The 26,858-nt window shown below is 38.2% G+C and overlaps 1 protein-coding gene across 3 annotated transcripts in view; it reads left to right on the top strand.

Annotated features, from left to right (window-relative positions):
• LOC124612943 overlaps positions 1-26,858 on the top strand; it is a 453,322-nt gene that overhangs the window by 165,701 nt on the left and 260,763 nt on the right. For all 3 annotated transcript variants that reach the window (XM_047141447.1, XM_047141449.1, XM_047141446.1), the window contains 4 exons: positions 10,355-10,498; positions 21,723-21,905; positions 22,001-22,132; positions 22,298-22,480. In XM_047141447.1, coding sequence (XP_046997403.1) covers positions 10,355-10,498; positions 21,723-21,905; positions 22,001-22,132; positions 22,298-22,480 — 642 coding nt within the window. The remainder of the gene's footprint in view (positions 1-10,354; positions 10,499-21,722; positions 21,906-22,000; positions 22,133-22,297; positions 22,481-26,858) is intronic.

Here is a 26,858-nt window from a genome sequence, read left to right as displayed (position 1 = left end):
TGTACATTGCCCTTACTATTGATTTTCTCCACTGGCCTGGGATTTTTGCTGTTTCAATGCATTTGTTATAAAGTTTTGTCCAGGTTGGTGCTAGCAGATGGGCTGTGTCTTTAAGGTATTCGTTGTAAAGCATGTCCGGTCCCGCTGCTTTCTTCCTTTTTGTTGATTCAATGATGTTTCGGACCAGGCTGCCATCTCTTGCGGTGTGAGCTCTTGACTTGCTACCTGTGCTCCTTCTCTACCATCCTTGTTGAGAATGTCTTTGAAATGTCTCGTTCATTCTTCCATGCTTATATAGTGTGACTGTGCCTGCTTTCGGGGGCGGATTGCAATGAATGGGTCTCTCCTGGCTTCTTCAGCTACTCTTCTTCCCTCTTCTTCTCTGTGTGCCATTCTCTTCTCCCTTGTTAGTGTTTTGTAGGATCTTCTTTTCTCAGCATATGTTTGTAGTAGTGAGTGATTATCTGTGTCCGTTTTTAGTCGGTGTAAAGCTTGGAGTACTTCTTTTCTTTGCTGATAACACTTGATCGAACCATGGTTTAGCTCTTCTCACTTTCCTGGGGGTAGTTGCTTGCTTTAAGAGTTTCTCCAGTTCAAGTGCTGCCTCCTCTACTTTTGAGTTGTCGATTAAGGACTCAATTTGTTCTATCTGGTCGTGGTATTCTTCCACTTTCCTTGGATCCAGTCTCCTTGAGAGCAGTCTCTTCTCTTGGTTCTCTCTTGTGGTTTGCATTCCAAAGTGGGCTTATGTCCCCTTTTATGTTTCCTCTTATGAGGGCGATGTCAATAGCGGATGTTTCCCAGGATTTCAACACTTCACTTAATGGCGCGCCTGGCTTGGTGATTCCGCTTACTTAATGACAAACTGTTACGTACTGGTAGTATCAGTGCAATGCTGTGATTTAAGGCACTCTGTTGTGATGACAGCAGTATGTAGCACCGCCAAAGTTGCTAAAATTTATGTAATTATTTTTAATAAACGTGTCAGAAAAACACCACTAGAGGGGGTGCAAGTCCGTGTAAGCGGAGAAATTAACATTTCGCGTGTGTTTTATGTAACCTCGAGAAATGCGAAATTGCGCCAACGAAATAAGTTTCAGCATTCAGACTGAATGTTCTACACAGGATACCTGCAGTAAAGCGTTGAAGTCTCAGCTTGCCTGCTTAGTTAAAACATAAATAATGTTATACCGTAATTTGCAGTACGTTTATTTATTTTTTTTTTAATTTATTTATTATCATCCCAATGATCACATTTGTGATATAGGATTTGTCAGGGTACATTTTAACAACTATATAATATCTTTACAAAATTTGTATCTGTGCTGAATTCATATTAATTTATCTTATGTTTAATACAATATACAACTAATAAGTGTTTTTATAACATAATTTATTATGCACTGATGTAATTTCATTTGTCACATTAACTTAAACATATATTTTATACAGTTGCGCAGAGATATTCGCTTATGCTGTAATAGCATTTGTCAAGCATATGGTTCTTTAGAACAGTTTTAAATTTATCCTCATTTTCCAGCTCTTTGATACGTTTTGGTAGTGCATTAAAAAGCTTGATGCCTTGATTACATACATGTTTCTGGCTTCGGGTCCTTGTTACAGCTTGTATGTGGAGATCCTTACATTGCCGTGTATCGTAATTATGGAAGTCTGTATTGGCTTTCATTTTGTCCTGATTTCTTATGATCACCAACAGACATTTCAGAATGTATAATGATGGAATTGTTAAAATTTTCAATGCTTTAAAAAGGGGCCTACAATGTGTTTGAGGTGGGCTGTGGGTCATTATCCGAATAGCACGTTTTTGTAATTTGAAAATTTCATTTAGACGACAATTTGTTTTTCCTCAGAATACTATCCCATAAGATGCAATGGACTGAAAATAGCCAAAATATACTAATCTGGTACAGTCATTACTACAAACTCTTGAAATTATTCTAAGCACAAAACATGCTGAATTTAGTTTTAGTGCTAAGTTCACCACATGGTCCTTCCAATTAATCTTCTCATCAATGTGCATACCCAAGAATTTTGCACACTGTACTCTTTCAAGTTGTTTGCCCTCCATGGTGGGATTCAGGTCGTCCTGTTCACTTATTTTTCCATATTGCACATAATTAGTTTTTTTTTGCATTCAGTGTTAGCTTGTTAGCACTAAACCATTTTTGTATATCTTGTAGGACATGGTTCACAGTACTGTGCAATGACTGCTTCGTATCACTAACTATTAAACTAGTATCATCAGCAAATAACATGATTCTAGCTTTTCTCTCTGACACCTGAATATCATTAATGTAAATGAGGAACAGCAAGGGGCCTAATACACTTCAGCACAGCATACTTTTGAAAAAGGTTGAAGCTATAGGTATCAGAGGACCGGTAAAAAAGTGGTTTGAGTCTTATCTGGAAAAGAGGATGCAGGTGGTTGAAATTACAGCACCAAATATTAATCAAAAAACTAAACTAAGATCAGATCCAAGGGAGGTCACAGTAGGAGTACCCATATTATTACTTAATAGCTTTGCATTTGCAATTACTCTGCGGTATATTTTCCTATACCTCTTTACATATTCTATAAAATCAATATTTGTACACTCCCTCAACTCTGAATTCAGTTTTTTCATGTTTTCACATGATTTCTTAATTCCAAGAGTCATCCAAGAACTTGATTTTACGTATCCAGTAGACTTGATTCTGGTCAGTTTCTTTGGAAAACACATCTCAAAGTTCATCATATAAATCGATGCAAATACACTATATGCCTCATCTGTACTTGACTGTTTCATAACAGCTAACCAATTTTCATTTTCTAAGATACTTATGAACTGATTACAGCTGTCCACAGAGAAGTTTCTTTTGTAAATATTATTTACACCTTTATCTTCCTTCGACCTTAAAGGGATTTCAATGGTGAGAGCATTGTGGTCAGACAATCCTAAATCTATGTTTGTCACCTCTATGTCAGTTTCTGACATATTTGAGAAAATGTTATCTATAAGGCTATTGGAGGTGTTTGTTATTCTAGTTGAATTGTTTATGTGTGGTGACATGTAGAAACTCTTTAATATGTCCAAAAATTGCCTTTTTTGTTGACTTTCAACTAGAAGATTAATATTGAAATCACCACAAAGAATAATCACAGTTTCTTTTTTGTAAATAGTATTTAGCAACAATTCTAATTTATCAAAAAAGACTTCTATGTTTCCACATGGTGATCTATACCATGTTATGACTATGACTTTTTTCATCAGGCCATATAGCTGGACGGCACGTGCTTCAAAACACTTTTCAATACTTAAGTTCTCTGCTTCACATCTCTTCTTAAATTCTAACTCTTGTCTAAGGTAAATACCGACTCCACCACCTTTTGCAATTTTCCTACTATAATTATTTGCCAGTTTAAATGGATTAATATGAATACTACTAATTTCTTGGTCCTTACACCAATGTTGCTTAAGTTATGATGATTAATGTTGCTAACTAGTGCGTCACTTGCCTTAGGCCTTGCTGATAGTTTTACAAATTTTTGGTGCCGTTAAACGTGGTGCAAAATTGCCCTAAATCTACAGTGTAAAAGAGAAAAAATATATAGGCCCTAGGCTTATTTTAAAATTTTAACTTTCGCACATTAAGCAGCTACCTCAAAGACAGAAACCAATATATCCAAATGAATGTAACCAATTGACCAGGAATTGCTAATACTGTACAGTCATCTACCCAAATCACAGAACATGGAGTTCCCCAATGCTCAGAGTTGGGACCATTATTATTCTTACTTTATGTAAATGACCTCCCCTTAAATATACACAATAACAGAACCTTCCTATTTGCTGATGATACCACAATTATGATATCCGACTCAAATGAACATCTTCCAGAAGCAATAAACAGGAGCACAGCACAACTAAACTCACGGCTTTATTCAAGCAGAAATGGCTCTGAGTACTATAGGACTCAACTGCTGTGGTCATAAGTCCCCTAGAACTTAGAACTACTTAAATCTAACTAACCTAAGGACAGCACACAACACCCAGCCATCACGAGGCAGAGAAAATCCCTGACCCCACCGGGAATTGAACCCTTTATTCAAGCAGACTGCTCCTAAATATAAAGAAGACAGCTAGTATCACTTTCCACACAGTCCAAAATAAAAACCCACCAGTACCAAATATCTCATTGAGTGATGATTAAATCAACTATATAAAGGAAACCAAATTTTTGAGGGTTACCATTACTGACACAGTTACATGGAAAAGTCATATTGATATAACCTGCACCAAATTGCGTAAAGTATGTTTCATGATTAGGCAAATGAGGAATATTGTTAATGCCAGCATACTCACACAATGTACTACGCTCTTTTCCACTCTGTATTTAGCTACAGAATTATCTTTTGGGGCCACAGTGCAGAAGCAGTGAGGCTGTTTAAACTCCAGAAATAAGCAGTTAGAATAATATTATTCAAACAGCAGAAAGAATCTTGTAAACCACTGTTCCAAAATATGAACATATTACCGCTCCCATGTCAGTACATACTGGACCTACTATGTTTCACCAAGAAAAATATTAGCAACTTAGATATAAGCTCAAACTAGCACCAACATGATGCAAGGTCAAAGAGCTCTCTACAAGTAATTCCCCATTCAGCAAAACTATACAGTAAAGGTGTCAAATGCGTTGGAATAAAACTCTACAATCATCTCCCAATAGCAGTGAAGAACCTTACACAAGTGAAGGATTTAAAGTAAAACTATAGTCACTCCTAATTAACCACACAGCATACAGGAATTCCTTGAAAACAACCTGCTATAAGGAACTGCTCAACAAAAACATCAGGTAATGGTTCAAAAACTATTGACCTTACATAACATAACTGAATGTAAGTTTTATTGGTATAAATGCTAAATTCTGGTACAGAATAAATATAAGACCTAAGTACATTACAAATGTGATATAAACATATAATCATTTTGTAGATTCATAGACATAATGGATCCCAAACTATTGACCTTATGTAACATAACTGTATGTAAGTTTTATTGGTGTAAATGCTAAATTCTGGTACAGAATAAATATGAGACCTAAGTACATTACACATGTGATATAAATATTTAATCATTTTATAGATTCATAGACATGTACCTCTTCTTATAAATACCTGATATGTATCAAATGACCTGTCCTATATCATGATGTGCATTTCTGTACAATCTATGATTCAGAGGATCAAAACAAATAAATAAATAAATGAACGCTGCCTACGGGCTATCAGCATGATGGCTTCATAACAGACAAAATGCTACCTTAACTGTTTATGGTGATCAGCTCAACTTTACTGTAACGCTTGAATCGGTACATTTTGACTGACATTCAGAAGTAAATTTTTGAACATATCGGGTTGACATTTCTTATCTGGTTTATAGGGTATCCTTTAATTTTTATTCTTTTCTCGTTATACGAAATATAATTTTCGTCATTCCAGATTTCATTATACCCTATATAGCAGACCTAGCATATTTTATTAGTTTTAAGAACCTTTTTCTGCCTCAGTGGCAGGGAAGTGTTTCTAAGTTAGCTAATGACTAACAATTTATTGTCATTCAAGACTTTATTTGTGTGTTGATCTCTAGTGTGAATATTTGCCACTACACAGGTATTAGCCATGATATACAGCTTGTGATGTCATTCATTAAATGTTACCACATTAAACTAAAAGTCAAAGATTTGCATTTTGTTTGGAACCATATTTTCAAAGTTAATTAATACTAATTTCACCTGTTGCATAATTGCCAGTGTTCAGCTGCTGCTATTTGCACAGTAGCCTGGATGGCTGGGAACAAAAGATTTTTATTTTTTATTTATTTGTTTTTTAATATTACTTTGTTAGCGGGCATGCAAGTCAGATGAGGGAAATGGGATACTTCTTCCAATATGATCAAACCTAGTGAAGTTCTGTGGTGTTAAAATAAACATTTTTTTCATCCAATAAGGCCATTGGTAGCAAAACACAGTTGTATTCAAACCTATATTCTCGATAACTATTGTTTTATTTATTCTTGTTCCTTTGCTTTCTGAACACATCTGAAATTTCTAGGCCACATCATTTCCACAATCATGTCATTTAGCTAATAGTTTTCTTCTACCAACAACATGTACGTGATAGTCGACCCCCCGCCCTAAATTTTAGTTGTGATAAGACTGATCTGTAGCATCCTCTGAGCTCTAGATTATGTTGAAGCTGATCATTTGGCTATTTTTTGGCAAAACCAATGGATCTGAATGCAAAATAAAGGTTGTGGCTACACACTGATATTTAGTATACCGTAGTCAAATACCTATGTTTGTGCCATATTAAACATGCATCTACACTACATGATTAAAAAGTATCCGGACACCCCCTAAAACATATGTTTTTCATATTAGATGCATTGTGCTGCCACCTACTGCCAGGTAGTCATTAGACATTGGGCACTCTGCGAAACTCACGTGGTCAGGTGACTGGGTGTTATTTGTGTCATAAATCTGTAAGTGAGATTTCCACACTCCTAATGATCTCTAGGTCCACTGTTTCTGATGTGATAGTGAAGTGGAAACGTGAAGGGACACATATAGCACAAAAGGCATACACGCCGTCCTTTTGTCTGTTGAGTGGCAGAGACCGCCGACAGTTGAAGAGGGTCATAATGTGTAATAGGCAGGCATCTATCCAGATCATCACAGAGGAATTCCAAACTGTATCAGGATCCACTGCAGGTACTATGACAGATAGGTGGGAGGTGCCCATAAGCCACACATCACGCCGGTAAATGCCAAACGACGCCTCACTTGGTGTAAGGAGCATAAACATGGGACAACTGAACAGTGGAAAAATGTTTGTGGAGTGATGAATCATGGTACACAATGTGGTGATCCGATGCACTGTGTTTCACAGTAATCTCTGTCTTGGGCATTACCCTATCTCCCACATTTAAGCATTTCAAATCTCATCCGGTGCACTCTCCAACAATCAGTCTTTCCTTCTCGTCCCGTCTGGTAAGTCTCCCCTGACTCTGGGAGAGAACTCTCCTCATTTGCTAAACCTCACCAGTCCTTTTCCTTCCTCTCCAAATGCTTCTGCCAGAAGGAAGAACCACTGGCTGTGAAAGATTGCAAATTTAAATACTTTTAAATGTGTGTTCTCCTGCCACTGCCTGGTAAGTATATATTTATCTCTTCAATTACATTACATCATTACTCTGCAATTCACAATTAAATGCCTGGCTGAAGGTTCATCAAACCACCTTCAAGCTATCTCTCTACCATTGTTCCACTCTTGAACAGTGAACGCGAATAGCAAACACTTAAATCTTTCTGTGTAAGCTCTGATTTCTAGTATTTTATTACAATGATTATTTCTCCCTATTTATGTGGACAATGACATGGTATTTCGTATTCTGAAGAGAAAGTTGGTGATTGAAATTTTGTGACAAGCTCTTGCTGCAATGGTACATGCCTTTGTTTTAATGATTACCACCCCAACTTGCATATCATATCAATGAAACTCTCACCTATTTCATGATAATGCAAAACTAGCCGTCTTTGGTCTTTTTCAATGTCCTTCTTTTATCTTATCTGGTGAGGATCCCGTACCATACAGCAGTACTCTAGCAGAGGACAGACAAGCTTAGTGCAGGCAGTCTCTCTGGTAGACCTACTGCATCTTCTGCCAATAAAATGCAGTCTTTGGTTTGCCTTCCCCACAACATTATTTGTACAATTGTTCCAATTTAAGTCATTTGTAACTGTTATCCCTTGGTATTTAGTTGAATTGACAGCATTTAGATTTGTGTGGTTTATCATGTAAGAGAAATATAATGGAAAACTTTTCATGCTCATATTGATGACCTGACACGTACACTTCTCCTTATTCACTGACTCTTGACACTTTTGCACATACAGCTATTGTGTCTATGTCATTACAAAATTTAGTTTTGATCTTCCTGCTGACTTTACTAAAGAGTAAATGACATCATCATGTGCAAACAATCAAAGAGGACTGCTCAGATTCTCTCTGAAATCATTTATATATAGATTAGAAACAGCAGAGAGCCTATAACACTTCCTTGAGGAAGGCCAGATATCATTTCATCATTTCTGTTTTATTCTATGACTGTCTATCAGTTGCTATAAATTATGTCCTTTCTGACAGGAAAGTCACATAACTGAGACAATACTCCATAGGCTTGCAATTTGTTTGGAAGTCCCTTACGAAGAATGGTGTCAGAAACTTGTAGAAACCGAGAAATACCCTGTCAATAGCACTCATTCCTTCCTGTGTATACAGACTAGTTGTGTTTCACAAGAACAATATTTTCTGAATGATTATAAAAACTTAAACCACAAGGTAAATTAAGAACACCTGTATCATACGGTGAAAAAAAAAAATTTCTCAGGAATATTTTGGTGCATATTACGAGGGCAGTTCAATAAGTAATGCAACACATTTTTTTTCTGAAACAGGGGTTGTTTTATTCAGCATTGAAATACACCAGGTTATTCCCCAATCTTTTAGCTACACAACACTATTTTTCAACGTTATCTCCTTTCAATGCTACGGCCTTACGCCACCTTGAAATGAGGGCCTGTATGCCTGCACGGTACCATTCCACTGGTCGATGTCGGAGCCAACGTCGTACTGCATCAATAACTTCTTCATCATCCACGTAGTGCCTCCCACGGATTGCGTCCTTCATTGGGCCAAACATATGGAAATCCGACGGTGCGAGATCGGGGCTGTAGGGTGCATGAGGAAGAACAGTCCACTGAAGTTTTGTGAGCTACTCTCGGGTGCGAAGACTTGTGTGAGGTCTTGCATTGTCATGAAGAAGGAGAAGTTCGTTCCGATTTTTGTGAGAACGAACACGCTGAAGTCGTTTCTTCAATTTCTGAAGAGTAGCACAATACACTTCAGAGTTGATCGTTTGACCATGTGGAAGGACATCGAACAGAATAACCCCTTCAGCGTCCCAGAAGACTGTAACCATGACTTTACCGGCTGAGGGTATGGCTTTAAACTTTTTCTTGGTAGGGGAGTGGGTGTGGTGCCACTCCATTGATTGCCACTTTGTTTCAGGTTCGAAGTGATGAACCCATGTTTCATTGCCTGTAACAATCTTTAACAAGAAATTGTCACCCTCAGCCACATGACGAGCAAGCAATTCCGCACAGATGGTTCTCCTTTGGTCTTTATGGTGTTCGGTTAGACAACGAGGGACCCAGCGGGAACAAACCTTTGAATATCCCAACTGGTGAACAATTGTGACAGCACTACCAACAGAGATGTCAAGTTGAGCACTGAGTTGTTTGATGGTGATCCGTCGATCATCTCGAACGAGTGTGTTCGCACGCTCCGCCATTGCAGGAGTCACAGCTGTGCTCGGCCGGCCCGCACGCGGGAGATCAGACAGTCTTGCTTGACCTTGCGGCGATGATGACACACGCTTTGCCCAACGACTCACCGTGCTATTGTCCACTGCCAGATCACTGTAGACATTCTGCAAGCGCCTATGAATATCTGAGATGCCCTGGTTTTCCGCCAAAAGAAACTCGATCACTGCCCGTTGTTTGCAACGCACATCCGTTACAGACGCCATTTTAACAGCTCCGTACAGCGCTGCCACCAGTCGGAAGTCAATGAAACTATACGAGACGAAGCGGGAATGTTTGAAAATATTCCACAAGAAGTTTCCGGTTTTTTCAACCAAAATTGGCCGAGAAAAAAAATGTGTTGCATTACATATTGAACTGCCCTCGTATGTGTAAAAATCACCCATAAATGTAAGGAAGTCAAAAATTAATTTGCAGTTTCTTAGTACTTTATATTGAGAGGCATTCAGTGTGTTGTCTTTCTGGGCTGATCCTTTATTTTACTTAAGTGATATCTTGACTAAAATTTCAAAATGTAAAACCCACATTCAGTTGCTTGTCAACTCTCTAGATTAGATTAGATTTACTTTCATTCCAATTGATCCGTAGTGAGGAGGTCTGCCAGGATGTAGAACATGTCAGAAAAACAACAATACATGACAAATATTTACAACTAAAACAAATAAGCTAATGAACCATTCCGCAGGTCCCAAGTGGGATGATCGTCATTTTTTAATGAACACTCTATGAAAGAGTCATTTTACAAATAGTAATGCACTGAATTTAAAATACAAAAGTTTTTTATTTATTTATAACGTAATAAACGTGTAGTACAACTACTATAATACTTATTTACAATGAACACATTACTGCACTGAAATGGTGCAGAAGCTAGATTGTACTCTCTATATACTCTCTCTATATACAGGTGACCTAACAAAAGAAGAAGATGTGCTGGAATGGCTTGTGCAAAATAAATCTACAGGTGATGAAGAAGATGTCATTGAGGATGTCACCTCCAAAACACTGGAGACACTTATTTCTTCCATAGATAACCTGGTCGTCCTCTTCTGTAAGTGAAAAGTAAAATTCGTTGTTTCTATGTAATTTATTTTCCTAATAAGAATAATGAATGCTTATTACACAATGAAGGCAATAGATAAGGTTGCTGCATGAACTTCAGCCAGTCTGCAAGGTATTGTTGGCAAAGCACAGTTAGGATGCAAAACAGAAATTTTTTAGACTGCTACATTCATATTTGAGAATGAGATGTTAATGAAAGAAAACATTGTGAAATAAGAGATATGGCTAACACTTTTAGGAAACATGCAACAGCATTCAGAAGCTCTCTCTAGAGTGGAGAGGTAATTGAATGAACAAAAATCAAGGATAGCAAGTGTCATATAAATTTTGCTATATCTCAAGGCAATATTTTATCTCATTTCTTGTTTATGTTGCGTGAATTACTTCTGAAGAATCCTAAACAACAGTCACCATATTATCATGTATGCTGATAACATGTCTTGTGTATACTGGATACACGGTTCAGGTACACTAGATACAGAGGTAGAAAACCTCATTTGTAAAGCAAAATGTCACTTCAAGAAAGAAAATGTAAGAGTCAACTTAGCAATGAGAATTATGGCTGATGCTAACATCCTAAGAGCATAGCATGCTGAAGACGTTCTTTTTGATATTTGTATTTTCACTCCATGTTAGTTGACAGTGTTCATTCCTAAAAATATTGTGTTTGCTACCAATCTATAGATTTATCATCTATGCTTAAAGTGAAAGAGTTGTTCCGTTTTTTATGCAGTGCATATAAGACATGTAGCACACAGATTGTTGTGTTTATTTCTAGAAAACAGTAGACAGAAGGTAGCACAGCCTTATGAGTCAAAAGTTCAGAATGGAATGAGACACAGCATTTTATTTTCAAGCGAGTTACCAGTAAAAAACGTAGTTCCTCAGGGTTCAATCCTGGGCCCATCACTCTTTCTGAGTTATGTGTATGGCCTCATTGGACATGTAAGCCTAAAAAAATCTATACTATTTTCTAATACAGTACTACATTACTCTCTGCATCTAGCATAGAAAGTTTGCAGTTGACAGCAGAAAATCCTATCCCAATACATACAACACAAATTAAAGTTATGTCTCATCTTTAACTTATCAATCTGATCAACATTAAAACAAAAAATTATAGAAAATGTTAGTGCCAAGAAAGTTTTGGGACTGTGAATTCAGCAGGACTTGAAATGAAATACACACGTGAGTAACAAATTGAAAAAAACATTGCACTTTGAAAAAAGAGCACTAAAGATAAGTCGTGGCTTAAAAGATGGAATTAAGGTCAGCTCAGTTTTTCCAGTACATTATCTTATCAGAAAAGTGTAATCCACTGTGACATAATTTTATACAATTACAAACTAGAACAAATAAAAATTTCTCAAGAGCCAGTATTCAAGAATCAATTAAAGGCATCCCTAGTAAAGCACTGCTTTTGTTATGTACAAGAGTTTCTAAATATACAAAATCAGTAATTTTTCTACAAATGTTCATGAATCAACTAAATGTATCATGTAAGAATGTGTATATGTATGTTTTCCTTTTTTGGTTTATATTGGATGTTAACATTATGACATGTTAAACCTATTCTTTTTTTCCTTGTCCTGTAGCACTTGTGTAACCTATGCTGTGCAGAAGTAATGGGACAAGGGTTTACCAGGATAATAGTGAGAATTTTTGCACTTTCCCCTTCAAGGATTCCATCTTGAGAGATTTGCTGGCTTTTACAAATAAAGTTGGCAGTAGAGCAGTTTTTGTGGAGGGCATTTTTTTTTTAATACATTGAAGATATGACACACTGATCAAAGAAAATATGAAATAAAGTACAATACAATATAATACAATACTAATCTTATCCTAGACAATAAATTTTTAACAGAATGTCAAATAACTGCACACTTGCAACAATGAAGTATTAATGAACTTCCACAGTTTTAACAATTGATCTGTTAAACTGAGTCAGTAGCTTCCAGATTATTCAATTGCATTGTTGTTGTTGTGTAAATTACGTGGAAGCAGTGGAAGTATAAAAGATTATATATAAAAAATTTGCTCTTGGTGTAGTGAATGACAATGAATCTCAATGTAAAGAACTCAAATAATGGAAAGAATATATACATTAAATGAAAAAGAAGCCCATATTTTTATATCATTGCTTCAGTAACATATTTATGAAAAGAGTTACATCAGCTAACTATTCAGTATCAATTATAAAAGCAATCTGAAGTAGAATGAGTGGGTGAAATCAGTTGCAGCCACACAAGTGCAAGCTGTGTTTCAGTCAAATTTCTCTAATCCCTATAATGTATGAGTATAGAAAACTGAGCCAATTCAAAGACAGGTGACAGAAGGGGCAGTGTTTTATAGTTTGTACAGTCCTTTGCACTTGCCCTCTTGGGTAATGCAATAGTTCTACTTTTTGTGATGTCAGATGATGTTATACCCTCTTCATAGAACTCAGATATACGTCACCAAATAATTTAGTTTTGATGATCACTACTGTTTTGTAGGAGTTCTGCAGGAATTTCTTCTGTATCTGTTGCTTTATTTGATTGCAACCTATTTAAAGCGAAAAAGAACTCTTCTTTTGATTGGTTTTTCATCTTTAGTATACTCATCTAAACTTCCAATTTCAGTACTAGTATATGGGTCTTTGGTATACTCCTTCCATATGTTACTTACATCTTGTATGTCACACAGTAAGCTTCAGCCTGTTTTCCATATTGAAAGTCATCTTCTATTTCTTTGCTAAATTTTTGCAGCCACTTCCCTTTTCTCCAAGTGATACATTGTAGTTGTATTGTTTTTTATTGCTTTGTATTGATCAGGGCTTTTTTCTTTTAATTCATCCCTTTGTTCCAATAATGTTGGGGTTATCCAAGGCTTCCTTGTCTCTTAACTTCCTTATTCCTAATAAGCCTGTGGCTGCATGTGTTATATCTGACTTAATAACATCCCAAATGATTTCTTCCCTATAGGATTCTGTTTCTGTATGCTTGAATTCCTGCATGACCTTAAATCTTAAATGTCAAATATGGTAAATTGCTGACAAACCTTTCAAGATGGATTGTCCACATCAAAGAGTGCTTTAAATGAAGTTTCTTCTTTCTGTGTTCATAACAGACCCCAAAACAATTCTGTTGGCTGTATTATAACTTTTACTTTGTTGTAACCAAGTAACACAAATATGGCTTCATTCATTAACCTTTGAACAATAATGGAAAAAGCCTCTTGTGACTCCACATGCAACAAGACAAAAGAAACATGCAGAAGGTGCAAAGTAAGCGATACACAGAACAACTGATGTGAACTGTACAAACTAAAAGAACAGAGTGAAAGTGTGTCAGCACTGTTCCTTGCACATATAGGTGTGAGTTCCCCGTGATGATAGGGCAGAAATGGTGCCGTGTCCACACTCCCTACCAGTGGCCTCAAGTGGCTGGCCTGTCCTGATACTGTTGGCAGTTGATTTTAATACACACATGGCAACACTACTTTCAGCAACCACTGGTAGCAGGTTACAGCATACCTCTCTCTCGTGCAAAGAGGGTGCCCAGACGACGGAGGAGACACCAGTGGCTCGACAAGAGACAAGTCCATTGGATCCAGAGCAGTTGCAGCTGCTGCTGATGGTGGGGATGGGACAGTTTGCTGGGTGCTCACCGGAGCATAGGCTGGAACATGTGGAGATGTGGGCACACCCAAGGGTGTGGACCTGTGTGGCACCATACGACAGCACCAGGGAGGATGGTGCCATTGCTATCTCTGTGTCGTCATCAGCAGGCAGGTCCATGTGTGGAAGAGATAGGGCTGGACTCACCAGCGATGATGGGTGAGGCAGTGATGATGAGGGGGATAGTGGAGGTGGCCTGACTGGAACAGCAGGCTGTGGCAATGGACCCATGGCCAGAGACACACTGGCGTCCGGTGCCGGGAAGGTGGAAACGCGGGGTGTTGTACATGGAGGAGGCAGCCAATGTGATGCGGGCCCCTTCACAGCAGGTGACGATGGGCTCAAGGCAGAGGGCAGTGGTGTGGACTGCGATGATGGGGATCCCACCTGTGAACCAGTAGCTTCTAGTGATGAGGAGGGCACAACTAATCAAAGTGGCATGCCACCAGCCCACATAGATGTCACAAACACGGTGTTCCCAGTGGCAGACAACAGTGAGCGATATCCTCAGGGTCAGCAACAAATCACAGCGCAAAGCAGCTGGATGAACCTGACCACAGCAGGTGCAGTGTAGGCCATAGAAGGTGGAGGTGCATGTTTGGCTGCTGGCTGTGGAGCAACTCAGCCGGGGTTCACACCTCCATGGGAGCAAAGTGATAGATCTCAGAAAACAGAGAAGAGCATTGTCCAGCAAAGAATACGCAGCAAACATTTTCATTTGGGACGTATTTACTAGTAGTTCCAAATTGCCATTTGATTGAGGGTGGAATGGTGGAGCCATAACATGACAAATACCATGACAGGAACAAAACAATTGAATTGTGGAGCCTATTATTCGAAACTCTCAAAAGTGTATGAATAGTGGCCTCAGTCAACATTGATGCACGCAGAAAATGTAATGAAACAAGGAAAATGTATCTACCACCAATAACCAATAGGAATTCAAGAACGGACCCTTAAAGTCCATTTCCATGGCTAGCGAGGAGCAGGCCAGGGGCCAGAGATGCTTAGGAAGCTGCCTGTCATCAAGCAAACTGCTCATAAGCTGCTACAAAACAGACAATTCCACTGTCAACCTCTCGCCAAAAGACAAGTCTCGTAGCTAATTTAATGTGTGAAACTCTTTAGTGGTCCTGGTAGAGAAGATGTAGAACCTCGCACTGTGACACATTGGTAATGACTACTCTGGGAGAGGTCTTCTGAGAACAACAGCAAAACAGAGAGGTGACACCTTAAGGAAAAATAATTGCAGAGGGGTTCCGAAGCCAAAACAGGTGGTTTATCTGGGGAGCCCTATTGAACAGACTGAACAATCTGATGGAGAACTGGGTGAGTGCCAACAACAGCTGCTATGCGCTATCTCATTATTGGAAAAACCTCAACAGTGGTCTGCGTTTTATTATCAAGATGGAAGCAAAGCAGTTCTTCATGATCAAATTCTGGATCAGGACCCACAGGAAGGTGAGACAAGGCATCTGCATTGCCATGTTTAGATATAGGTCTAAAAAGGATTTCGTAATTGGAGCAAGACAAGAACAGCACCCAGTGTCATAGGTGGTGTGCTGCCTTGTCAGGCAAAGAAGTGTGCGGTTTAAACAAGGAAATTAAGGATTTATGGTCAGTAATAATGTGAAACTTGGAGTCATATGCAAAAAAGAAAAAAAAAGAAAAGAAATTTCCAGAGAGCATAGAGTATGGCAAGAGATTCTTTTTCCACCTGAGAGTAACGGTGTGAAAGATTTAGAGGTGAAAGCAGCAGGTCGTTGAGAACCATTGGCATACCAGTGCACTAGGACTGTGCCAAGGCTGTACTGTGATGTGTCAGTCACCAAAACTATGTGCTTGTCCAGAGAGAACATAAACAAGGGGCCAAGAATAGTTTGGATTTCAAAATTTGAAACACACATTCACAATCTAGGCTCCAGCAAAAAGGTACATTCTTGCATAACAAGGCATGTAACAGATGGGCCACCCCCATCAGGAATTATGGTAGTAGGATATCTTCCCTAGGAAGGCCTGAAGCTCCCTTGTGGACGAGGGACTAGGCATAGATACAGTGGTGGAGATGTGGTCTGACAGAGGTTGAATTCCACTCCACAAGACATCGAACCCCAAATAAAATAGAAGGTTGAAAAAAATGAGAATTTGTGAGGTGACACTGTAGTCCTGCAGACTGTAAGATAGAAAGCAAAGTGTGCAAATTTTTCAATCAAGTTATTGGCCATGGAGAAGCCCGTGACAACATAATCATCCAGATGATTAATACAAACTGGGACAGGCATAATTAATTGGTATAAAAATCATTGGAAAATAGCAGGAGCACTAGCCACACCAAAAGGAAGTTGCAAATATTGATAGAGAACAAAAGGAGTATTCAAAACCGGAATTCACCAAAACTCTGCATCCACAGGAACCTGCAGATATGCTTCAGACAAATCCATTTTAGAAAAGTACTGGCCACCTGATCTTTTCACCGACAACTCCTCCTGGTGTGGGAGATGATACACATCCGTGATCGACTGCACATTGACAGTAGTGCTGAAGTTGCCACAGTGGTGAAGTTTCCCCGACGGCTTCCGAACTACAACCAGTGGAGACAACCGTTCACTAGCCATAACAGATTGCACCAACTCTAGATTGAAGTATGTCCAAGTCTACTTTCGCTTGATCTCTCAGGGCAGCAGGAATTTCAGACTACGCTGACAGAGCACATCCTTTATTTCCTAAAAACAAGTCCGATAACTCCTCAAACAGTGTTTCAATTGACAATACAGTAGCTGATTAGACTCAAGGTGAACTGCATCAGTGATAGAAAATCCAAAAGCCTGAAATGCCTCTACATCGAACAAGTTCTCAACACTGGCATCAGCAGCCACCAGAAATGTAATGAAACGAACCACTGACTTGCAAGAGGTAGATGCTGTTAATTGTCCCAACAGCACAATGTTCTGTTTGTTATAGCTTACCAGCTTCCACGTGACCGGTGTCAACAACAGTGAGGCTAAACACACATAGGTTTGAGAATTCAATAGTGTCAGTGCAGCACCTGTGTTGACCAGTAGCGAGAGCACTTGGCGAGAAACACTTAACTTGATAAACAAATTGGGAGAAGTCACAAGCATAGGAGTTGCACAGTTCACATCCATGTCCATATCCTTAGCAATCTTCAGTGAACAACACACGGAGATGATGTGGCCTCTCTTTGGGCAAGCATAAGAAGTAACCCAGTGCTTAGGGCATGCAAAACTTTCTTGCTGGACAGAACAGAAAAGACATGATGGAAACAGAGAATGATGACAGTTTGGCTGCCACAGCCACTTGGGCCAACCTTGTTTTCCTCAACAATGGGCCATCATGTTTACTACCGCCACTGCCACTTTCTCATGCAAGATATGTGTTGCTCTGGTGGACACGCCTTTTAACACTACTGCCGCATTGCCCACTTTTGCGTTTGGTCACCCAAGAAACATCAAAAGATTGTGCTATTTGCAAAACCTCTGCCATTGGGGAGGGGGGGGGGGGGGGGGGGGGGGGGGCGAGGTGTCAGTTTCACAAAGTAAAGCCTTCTGGTTCACTACCCTATCCAGAACTAACCAGATAATTGCGTCTTGCACCATAGAGTCTGCATAAGGGTCATTATAGGTATCAGTAATGAATTGACACTTATGGCTAAGAAGTTTAGCTGCCCAGGCCCTGTATGACAGGTTTGCTTTCTTTTGTCATCGATAGAATTCAGCTCGTGCGCCCCATGACATGCGTAGCCTTGCAGTGGTAGTTGAATGCTGATAAATTGGTCACTACTGAAGTAAGCTGTACAATCACGGCCACTAGCACGACATCCATAATGACTAAGGCTGATGAAACAGCACTTAAATACTACACAGCAGAAACCATTCCAAACTCAGCGCCATTCATGGAATAATCAATTAATACATGAAACCAATCCAAGTAACACAAAGATGGGTTTATTCATAAACCTCTGAACAATAACGGAAAAAAGCCTCTTGTGACTCCACCCATAACAAGACAAAATAAACATACAGAAGGTGCAACATACATGACACACAGAGCAACTAATGTGAGCAGTAAAAACTAAAAGAACACAGTGGGAGTGAGTCAGCACTGCTCTGCATGTGTGTAGGTGTGAGTCGCCTGTAGCAGAGGCCACGCTGTGTGCACGCTTCCCACATGTGGCCTCTTGTGGCTGGTCTGCACTGATACAGTTGGCTATTGATTTAAGTACACATGTTGCACTCACATTAAAATGCACTATAGTTGGAGTCATGAATGATGGTGGTCACGTTCAGGCATGTTCTGCACACACCAGTGTCACATATACTCTGACAGCTAATAAGCATTCACTATGCTCTGAGCGCTTTGCTGTGAATGACATAGCTAATGCAAGCATTAAAGGTGATTGTAGCAAGTTGCTTAGTGAATTTAGATTTCATTTATTGTGAGTTGACATTGCTGATTGTGGTATTAAGTGATAAATTCTGCGTAAGTAAGTGGAAGATGTAATTTGCAGGATAGACACTTTCTTCAAGCAGAAAAAAGTACGTGCATTCACATACCACAACTGTTGCTTGGAATTGTCAACAATGCAATTGCTGTCCATGCATTGACATGCGTGAACCCCCATCATACGTGGATCGGACCTATAGTAGCAGGATACAGCACCCTTACTTTCTTTGGCCAGGGAAAGAGGGGTTAGTGTGTGTAAGGATTCACAATTCCTCCTGTTAATAATGAAAAAGACATGAAACTAATTATATAGAGTGCTGTTCACTACATACTGAAGCATGTATCTACATCTACATCTACATCCATACTCCGCAAGCCACCTGATGGTGTGGGGCGGAGGGTACCTTGAGTACCTGTATCAGTTCTCCCTTCTATTCCAGTCTCGTATTGTTCGTGGAAAGAAAGATTGTCGATATGCCTCCATGTGGGCTCTAATCTCTCTGATTTTATCCTCATGGTCTGTTCGCGAAATATACGTAGGAGGGAACAATATACTGCTTGACTCCTCGGTGAAGGTATGTTCTCGAAACTTCAACAAAAGCCCGTATCAAGCTACTGAGCGTCTCTGTTGCAGAGTCTTCCACTGGAGTTTATCTATCATATCCGTAACGCTTTCGCGGTTACCAAATGATCCTGTAACGAAGCTCACTGCTCTCCGTTGGATCTTCTGTATCTCTTCCTGTAACCTGCTTCCTTTGTTTTCGGACTGCATTTCCTCAGGATTCTTCCAATGAATCTCAGTCTGGCATCTGTCTTATCGACGATTAATTTTATATGGTCATTCCATTTTAAATCACTCCTGATGCCTACTCCCAGATAATTTATGGAATTAACTGCTTCCAGTTGCTGACCTGCTATATTGTAGCTAAATGATAAAGGATCTTTCTTTCTATGTATTCGTAGCGCATTACACTTGTCTACATTGAGATTCAGTTGCCATTCCCTGCACCATGCGTCAATTCATTGCAGATCCCCCTGGTTGCAGATCACATCAGCACTCACTTTACAAATGAAATAACCAGTTCTATCTAGTAGTGTTATATATGTGGTGTATTTATGTTAAGAATCCACTTCTCACAACAATGTGAAGAGTGTGACACTAAGCAGATAACAAAAAGATGTTTTTCGATGTGCTAGATAAACAACTCAGCCAACTATAGCATAATAGATTGGTATTTTTTCATGTAGCTCCCCAGTATGAGGAGATTCACAATATATAAATGTTAGTTCATTTCATTCTATTTATTACCCGGTCACAATCTTCAGCTATAAAATAACTCAAAATTTGTGTCAGTGAGTTGATCAGGTTACAGTAGTACTGTTGTAACAGAGTTATTCCTGACAGGATGGAAAAATATAAGTTCTGCAGAATACAAATTTTAATATGCAGAGTCTGTCAGAAAACTTTAAGGAATGAAAAGTATTACTTATGTGTTTATTATACATTTAGTAATTGATCACACATGTTGTACAACCTTCAGTTTAGCACAAGGTTATTTTAAATGTTCAAAATGTTCACCGTCGGCGGCTATACACATAACATAATGATGAGCGGTCGCTGCAACTGCATCAGTCAATGTTACAGGGAGATAGCTGCACATGTTGCTGTAATCTCCTGGCAAAGTCCCTCCAGCATGTGTGGCTTACGTTGATAGACGTTATCTTTCACAGTTCCCCACAAATAAATGTCCGTAGGTGCTATATCTGGCGACCATGGAGGGAACTCAATGGGCCATCTTCATCCAATCCAGTGCCCTGGAAAATTGTCATCCAGGACAGCTTGTACGGTTAGGTGGTAGTGTGGTGGGTCCCATCCTGTTGGTAGAAGACCTCTTCATCAGCTCCAAAAAGTGCATGTATACCTGGAAAAATTGATGTGCATAACATTTCCAGGTACACTTCTCCAGTGACTGTAGCATTAAAGAAAAAGGTTCCTACTAAGCCCCTAGATGATAGTCCACACCACACATGAACCCCTGGTAGATTGACTGCTTTGTCCACATAAACATGTGGATTTTCCATGCTCTATATACACGTTATACCGATTCACGATTCCATTAAGTTTAAATTGTTCTTCGTCACTCCACGCTACCTTCATCACAAATTGTTCACCTTCAGTTACCATTTGCTGGTGCCATTCGCAAAATTGCATACGGCGATCACGATCGTCATCATTAATTGCGTCCAGTAATCGTGGAATGTAAACTTTCCACTTTGCAGCTTTCAGAATTCTTCGTACATTTGTACTGCTAACTCCCACTTCTCGTGCACATTGCGTTGCAGACTTCTGTGGAGAATTAACAAATGTTTACAATATGCGAGGCCACGAAGCAGGACTTGTAGCTGCACGCAGTCTTCCTGATCTTCCTTTGTGAATATTACAAATCGTTCCATGCAATTCAAACTTGTCAATGATGCATTGGCAGTTTCTGTTTCAAACTTCCGCCTCCACTGACATTGCACTTCAATGGCATTATCAAATTTGAAAAACCACTTCACAATACATTTTCATTGCTTGAATGTCAAGCGACCTCCAATTATCTTGTTTTCTCAATACCGAGATGGAAAAATGCCATGTGGCTAGGGCCTCCCGCCGGGTAGACCGTTCGCCTGGTGCAGATCTTTCAAGTTGATGCCATGTCGGTGACTTGCAAGTTAATGGGGATGAAATGATGATGATAAGGACAACACAACACCCAGTCCCTGAGTGGAGAAAATCTCCAACCCAGCTGGGAATCAAACCCGGGCCGTTAGGCATGGCATTCCATCACGCTGACCACTCAGCTACCAGGGGCGGACAATACTGAGATGAAAGTACTAACATCTGTTGAGCCAAAGACAATACTACAACACACTCGTAGCTCAAATCAGACAACAATACCGATATCTCGATACAACCTGACAAAGAGTGTATACATTTTTCTGGTGGACTCTGTATACAAAAAGATGTGATCAAATGTTTTAAAACCTCTGTAATTTGTTATGTTTATTGCCTTTTAAGCATTTCATTTCATTAAATTTATCGTTTCAGATGACAATGATGATGAGGAATCGATGCAGGTTCTAACAGATCTGGAAACCATTGATGATGACTGTGATCGACATGGTATACAGTTTGTGAAAATTGATGATGATACAGCTGCTAAAGAATTTGGCATAGATGATGTTCCTGCAATTGTTTACTTTGAGAAGGGAATTCCAAATGTTTATGACGGTATCTAGTAAATATATGCATATGCATGCCATTCTGCTCTATGTATTTAATTTAATGTTTTTAGATCTGTTTTAAAATAATTTTAAATGTTACAGGGAATCTTGAAAATGAGGATGAAATCTTAGAATGGCTGGTAGATCAGTTAGAAAAAGATGAGATAGAGGACGTCACTGATGAGATGCTTGACAGGCTCATAAAGGATGGAAAAACAGTAGCAGTTCTTTTCTGTAAGGATGCAAACATTCAATGCATTCTCTTTTTAGAGCTGTTCTTATTCTCCAATCATAATCAGATGATTCTTTGAGTGAAAAGAGATTTTATATTTTTGCATTGTGTATTTATATGATACACTTCAGAATTTGAATGAGAGTAGATTTTGTATTTTTTCTCAGATGACAACAATGATAGAAAATCACAGCGTGCCTTGAATGAATTAGAAAATATAGATGATGAATGTGACCAGCTAGGGATTGTGTTTGTTAAGATTGATGACCCAGAAGAAGCGAAAGAGTATGGGGTTGAGAAGATTCCAGCGCTCATCTATTTTGAGGGTGGAATTCCAACTTATTATGAAGGTATATGTCCACTGTCAGTCCATCCTTGTTTGTGTGTCTGTGTGTGTGTGTGTGTGTGTGTGTGTGTGGGGAGGGGGGGGGGGGGGGGGGGGAGGGAGAACACACAAATGGAAAAAAAGTAATGTTAGAAACATTAAGTAATAAACGGTTATATTTTTTCTCATTGCAACAACAATCACATTTAAGTAAATTGATTTGTTGTAATCTGTCCACAATCTTTCATGAATATGTTTTATTTTTGCTTTTTTTTTATCATGTGACTCCTCAAATGTTTATAGAACTCCTGTTGCACTAATCATTGAAAAATTGTACTTTATTTTAACATAGCATAATATGCTCTGTTATCTATTCATGTCTGTTTGCAAACACTCTTAATGCACATATGTCCCTATAGTTTTAATTTAAGTGGAAACATCAGTCTGTCAAGTATACAAAAATCGGTATGACACTAATCCAAATAAATATACAGGGTGATTCACAAAGCTATCCAAGTATTTTAATATGTTGTTCTACAAGAAAAAAAAATAAATAAAATAAACAGTTCATACAAACATAGGTCTGCAAATGTTTCGTTACAGAGTTGCAGCTCATAAAAGATTTTGCCTGAAATTTAGCGACTTCACTAATATGAAGCCATTGCAAAACTGTATGAGGTTAAAGTAAACTACAATTTCCATCTATTTTGTTGTTATTGGTCTGATGAATCTAATAAAACATGTCTCAGATGTGTATCTGCAGTAGTTTTCCAGAACATCCAGAGAAGCAAAGATTAAGATGAAGAACAACCCTGTGAAACTGAAACGAGCAACAATATCGGTTCATACACTTGCAGCTAAATGCATTGAACTCAGTGGAGACATTTTGGACCATTTATTGTGAATGTATTGTGAAACTGTATGTACACTGTACAACTTCTTTAACACAGCATTGTTTTTTCTGGTTTAATATGAATTCACGTGTGCTATGGTATTAATAAAAGCAGATTATCTGACATGTACATACAGTTTCAGTTAACATTATTACCATCCTTTTTCCAAAATCAAATTCTCTACAATTTATGTTGAAAACTTTGTGCAATTGTCTGGAATTTAAAAAAACAAATTGGGCCAAGTAGTTAATAAATTAAAAATTATACAAAATTACTTCTTTGCTTCTCTTGATGTTCTGGAACTGCAGATACACATCTGGGACATGTTTTATTAGATTCACCAGATCAAGAACAACAAAATAAATGGAAATTGTGCTTTACTTTAACCTCATGAAGTTTTGCAATGGCTTCATATTAGTGATATTGCCAAATTTCAGGTAAAATCTTTTATTAGCTATAACTCGATAACTAAACATTTGCAGACCTATATTTATATTTTTCTTTAGTTTTACTTGTAGAATAACATATTAAAATATTTGCATATCTTCATGAATCACCCTGTTGAACGAGTGCCCTTTTACTTGGTAACAGAAGTTTGCCAGAAACAGAAGTATATTTCTCGTAAGGATTTGGAACATAGAGTCTCATTTTAAGGTACAAAAAGAGGGAAAAGGCAGAGGAAATGAAACTTTTCAAAATTCATACAATCCTTTTCTCTGTAATAGGGTTCAAAGACTCTTGTCAAGTCTCTCTTTTTAACAAGTTATGAAAACTTGTATTGAAAAAGCTGGTGGAACATGTAATTTTTGTTTGTCTTTAGATTTCTTCTTCGCTGTGTATAGATAGAAACATTTAAAATTATTTAGATGTGGTCATTTTATTTATTTACAAAACATCAAATGCCATTTTAAAATGAAACATTTATTTAAAACCACAAAAGTACAATACTGAAAATATGTCAGAACCATCAAAGTATGCCAAACACCACTACTGAACTGAAGCAAAGAAGATTGTATAAAGACAAGTGACAACTGTCAAAGATTACTAATGTATAAGAACATTGAAAAAAACACTGATATTTCCAGTCTCCTGCAATGCTGTATATGTATCATAAGAAAGGCACTATACCAACAAGGTTCTACACCATCTGTAACGTTATAAATGGTAACCCTTTTGTCATAATGTCTGCTTTCCATCTCTGTAATTCACCCTAACCTTCTTCTCTTTAACTAGTTGATGAATGTAATGAGACTTACTCTCTATATGTTTTGATCATTCACAAAATCCTGATCCATTAATAAATTTGATAGCACTTTGTTGAACTACTTGCAAAATAGGAACTGAGGACTCATCAGCAACTGAAGTTTCTTTCAGGAGTTAATCTAACCACACAACTGATTTGGAAGCTTGACTTGCACCCACGTATTCCACTGCAATTTACTTTTCCACACTACTGGGCCTCCATGGAGCTTGAATAGGATGCCACTTGATCATCTTGTGCTTCTGTCCCCACTGTGATCAGCATCACTATAAGCTTCAGTATTACAGTTTTCATTCTTCTCAAACTTAATTCCATCTCTAACTGTTAATTTAATATACTTGAATATTTGCATGAGCAATGCAAAATGTGCCTGTGTTAGGAGCCTTGAACTCTCGATGCAACATTAACAGCATATGATAAATCTGATCCTGTACCTTGTCTTAAGTACGTCATTCTTCTAGCCATTTCTCAATAGGGTTCAGCATTATTAAAAGGAAGTGACTTGCCCAATATCCACCCAAGTTTAACGGGTAAAGATAATGGTTTTGCATCCATCATACTGTATTTGTCTAAAATTCTCTTCACTATGCAGTCTTATTTATTGTGATCTGAAAACATTCACCCAACCGTTCAATAAACATAGTTGTCGCATCAGTAGAACCCATAACCAACATGTCACCAACATAAAACAACGGTACCAGGTTTTCACCATAGAACATACGTGGATCTGAACAGCTCTCCCATAAACTACATAAGAAATTTAACAAGACATTCATACTATCATTTTGAGGCTACTTTAAGCCATACAGACTCTTCAGTACTTTGCATACATATTCTGTACCACCATCAAAGCCCTCTGGTTGACACACGTATATTTCCTCTTTTAAAAAACCATTTAGAAATGCTGTTCTTACATCAGGTTGCCTTAAACACCAATCATGTTGAACTTCAACACTCAACAGGGCTATCATAATCTCAGAACTTGTAACAGGGCTAAATGCGCCAGCGTAATGTATTCCAAAACACTGTGTATATCATTTTGCCGTTAGCTGGTCCATATACCGAATCATTTCATTGTTTGCATTTCATTTTGTTGCAAAGGCCCATAAATTTTCAATGATTTTGTTTGTTTCAGTTTTGTAAACTAACTCCCATGTTTTATTCCTTTCCAGAGCACTCATTTATTCATTGCTTTCTTCCATTCCTTGGAATTTTCTAACTGCACTGCTTCTTCATAGTTCCTTGGTGTCTCGCAAAGAAGTGTCACTCTCAGATGATGGGCTGAATCTTGACAGTAGCATGATAGTTTCTTCAAATTTTGCTATTCACATAAATTGTGACTTCCTATTTCTTCACTTCTCGCTTTGAAGTTGCTCTCAACTTGTCCCTCAGTGTCACTTGAATGGTTGCTAATTCCTTCATCACTTATTGCTAGACTTTGTTCTAATTCATTTCATCACTTATTGCTAGACTTTGTTCATACAATCCCACTGTCTCTCCTGTTCAGATTCAACATTATCGTGTTAATTGTGTGTAACCTTTTCATTCTCATCTACATCAGATACATCAACAAACTTTGTGCTCTCTTGAATAAATGGTTTCTGTAGCTGTTTGCAGTTGAATTTTACGTGTCTGCATACATACACAGTCTTCTTCTTCATCTTTTTTCCCCAGGAAAATAAACACAGTATCCACATTCATCATAACCAACCACATATCCTTTTGAAGATTTGGCATCAGACTTCCTGTGCTTTTGTGTGGGAATCCAAGCATAGCATTCCACTTCAAATATCACCAAATCATCAAAATGATCTTTTTTCTTCAAAAATATATCAATTGGAGTTTTACCTTTGATTTTTGTGGAACCATTTCAATTCAGAGTGTATGTTGCAGCCAGAATTGTATCATCCCACAGTGATTTTGGTAATATTTAGCAGAGCATAACCAAGAACATGCAATCTCACAAAGGATTCTATTTTCCCACTCATTAACTTCATTCTGCTGAGAAGAATATGGCGCAGTAATTGAATGTTTTAGTCCAATTGAGTTAGAAAACTTATGTACATATTTATTATGGAACCCATTGTCACTGTCTGTTTGTAACACTGTCGCAGTAACATCAGCTCAAGTTTTTATCGCTTTAACGAACAGTAATAATTTTTCTTTAATTTCATCTTTGTATCTCAAAAGGTGCATTACTCTAAAAGGAGCAAAGTATCAATGATCATGTAAATCTTTTTCTTCTGCTG

Source organism: Schistocerca americana, chromosome 4 (assembly GCF_021461395.2).
Source record: "Schistocerca americana isolate TAMUIC-IGC-003095 chromosome 4, iqSchAmer2.1, whole genome shotgun sequence".
Taxonomy (NCBI): domain Eukaryota; kingdom Metazoa; phylum Arthropoda; class Insecta; order Orthoptera; family Acrididae; genus Schistocerca; species Schistocerca americana.
Note: the sequence above shows the minus strand (reverse complement) of the source record. Positions and strands in the feature narration are given on the sequence as shown.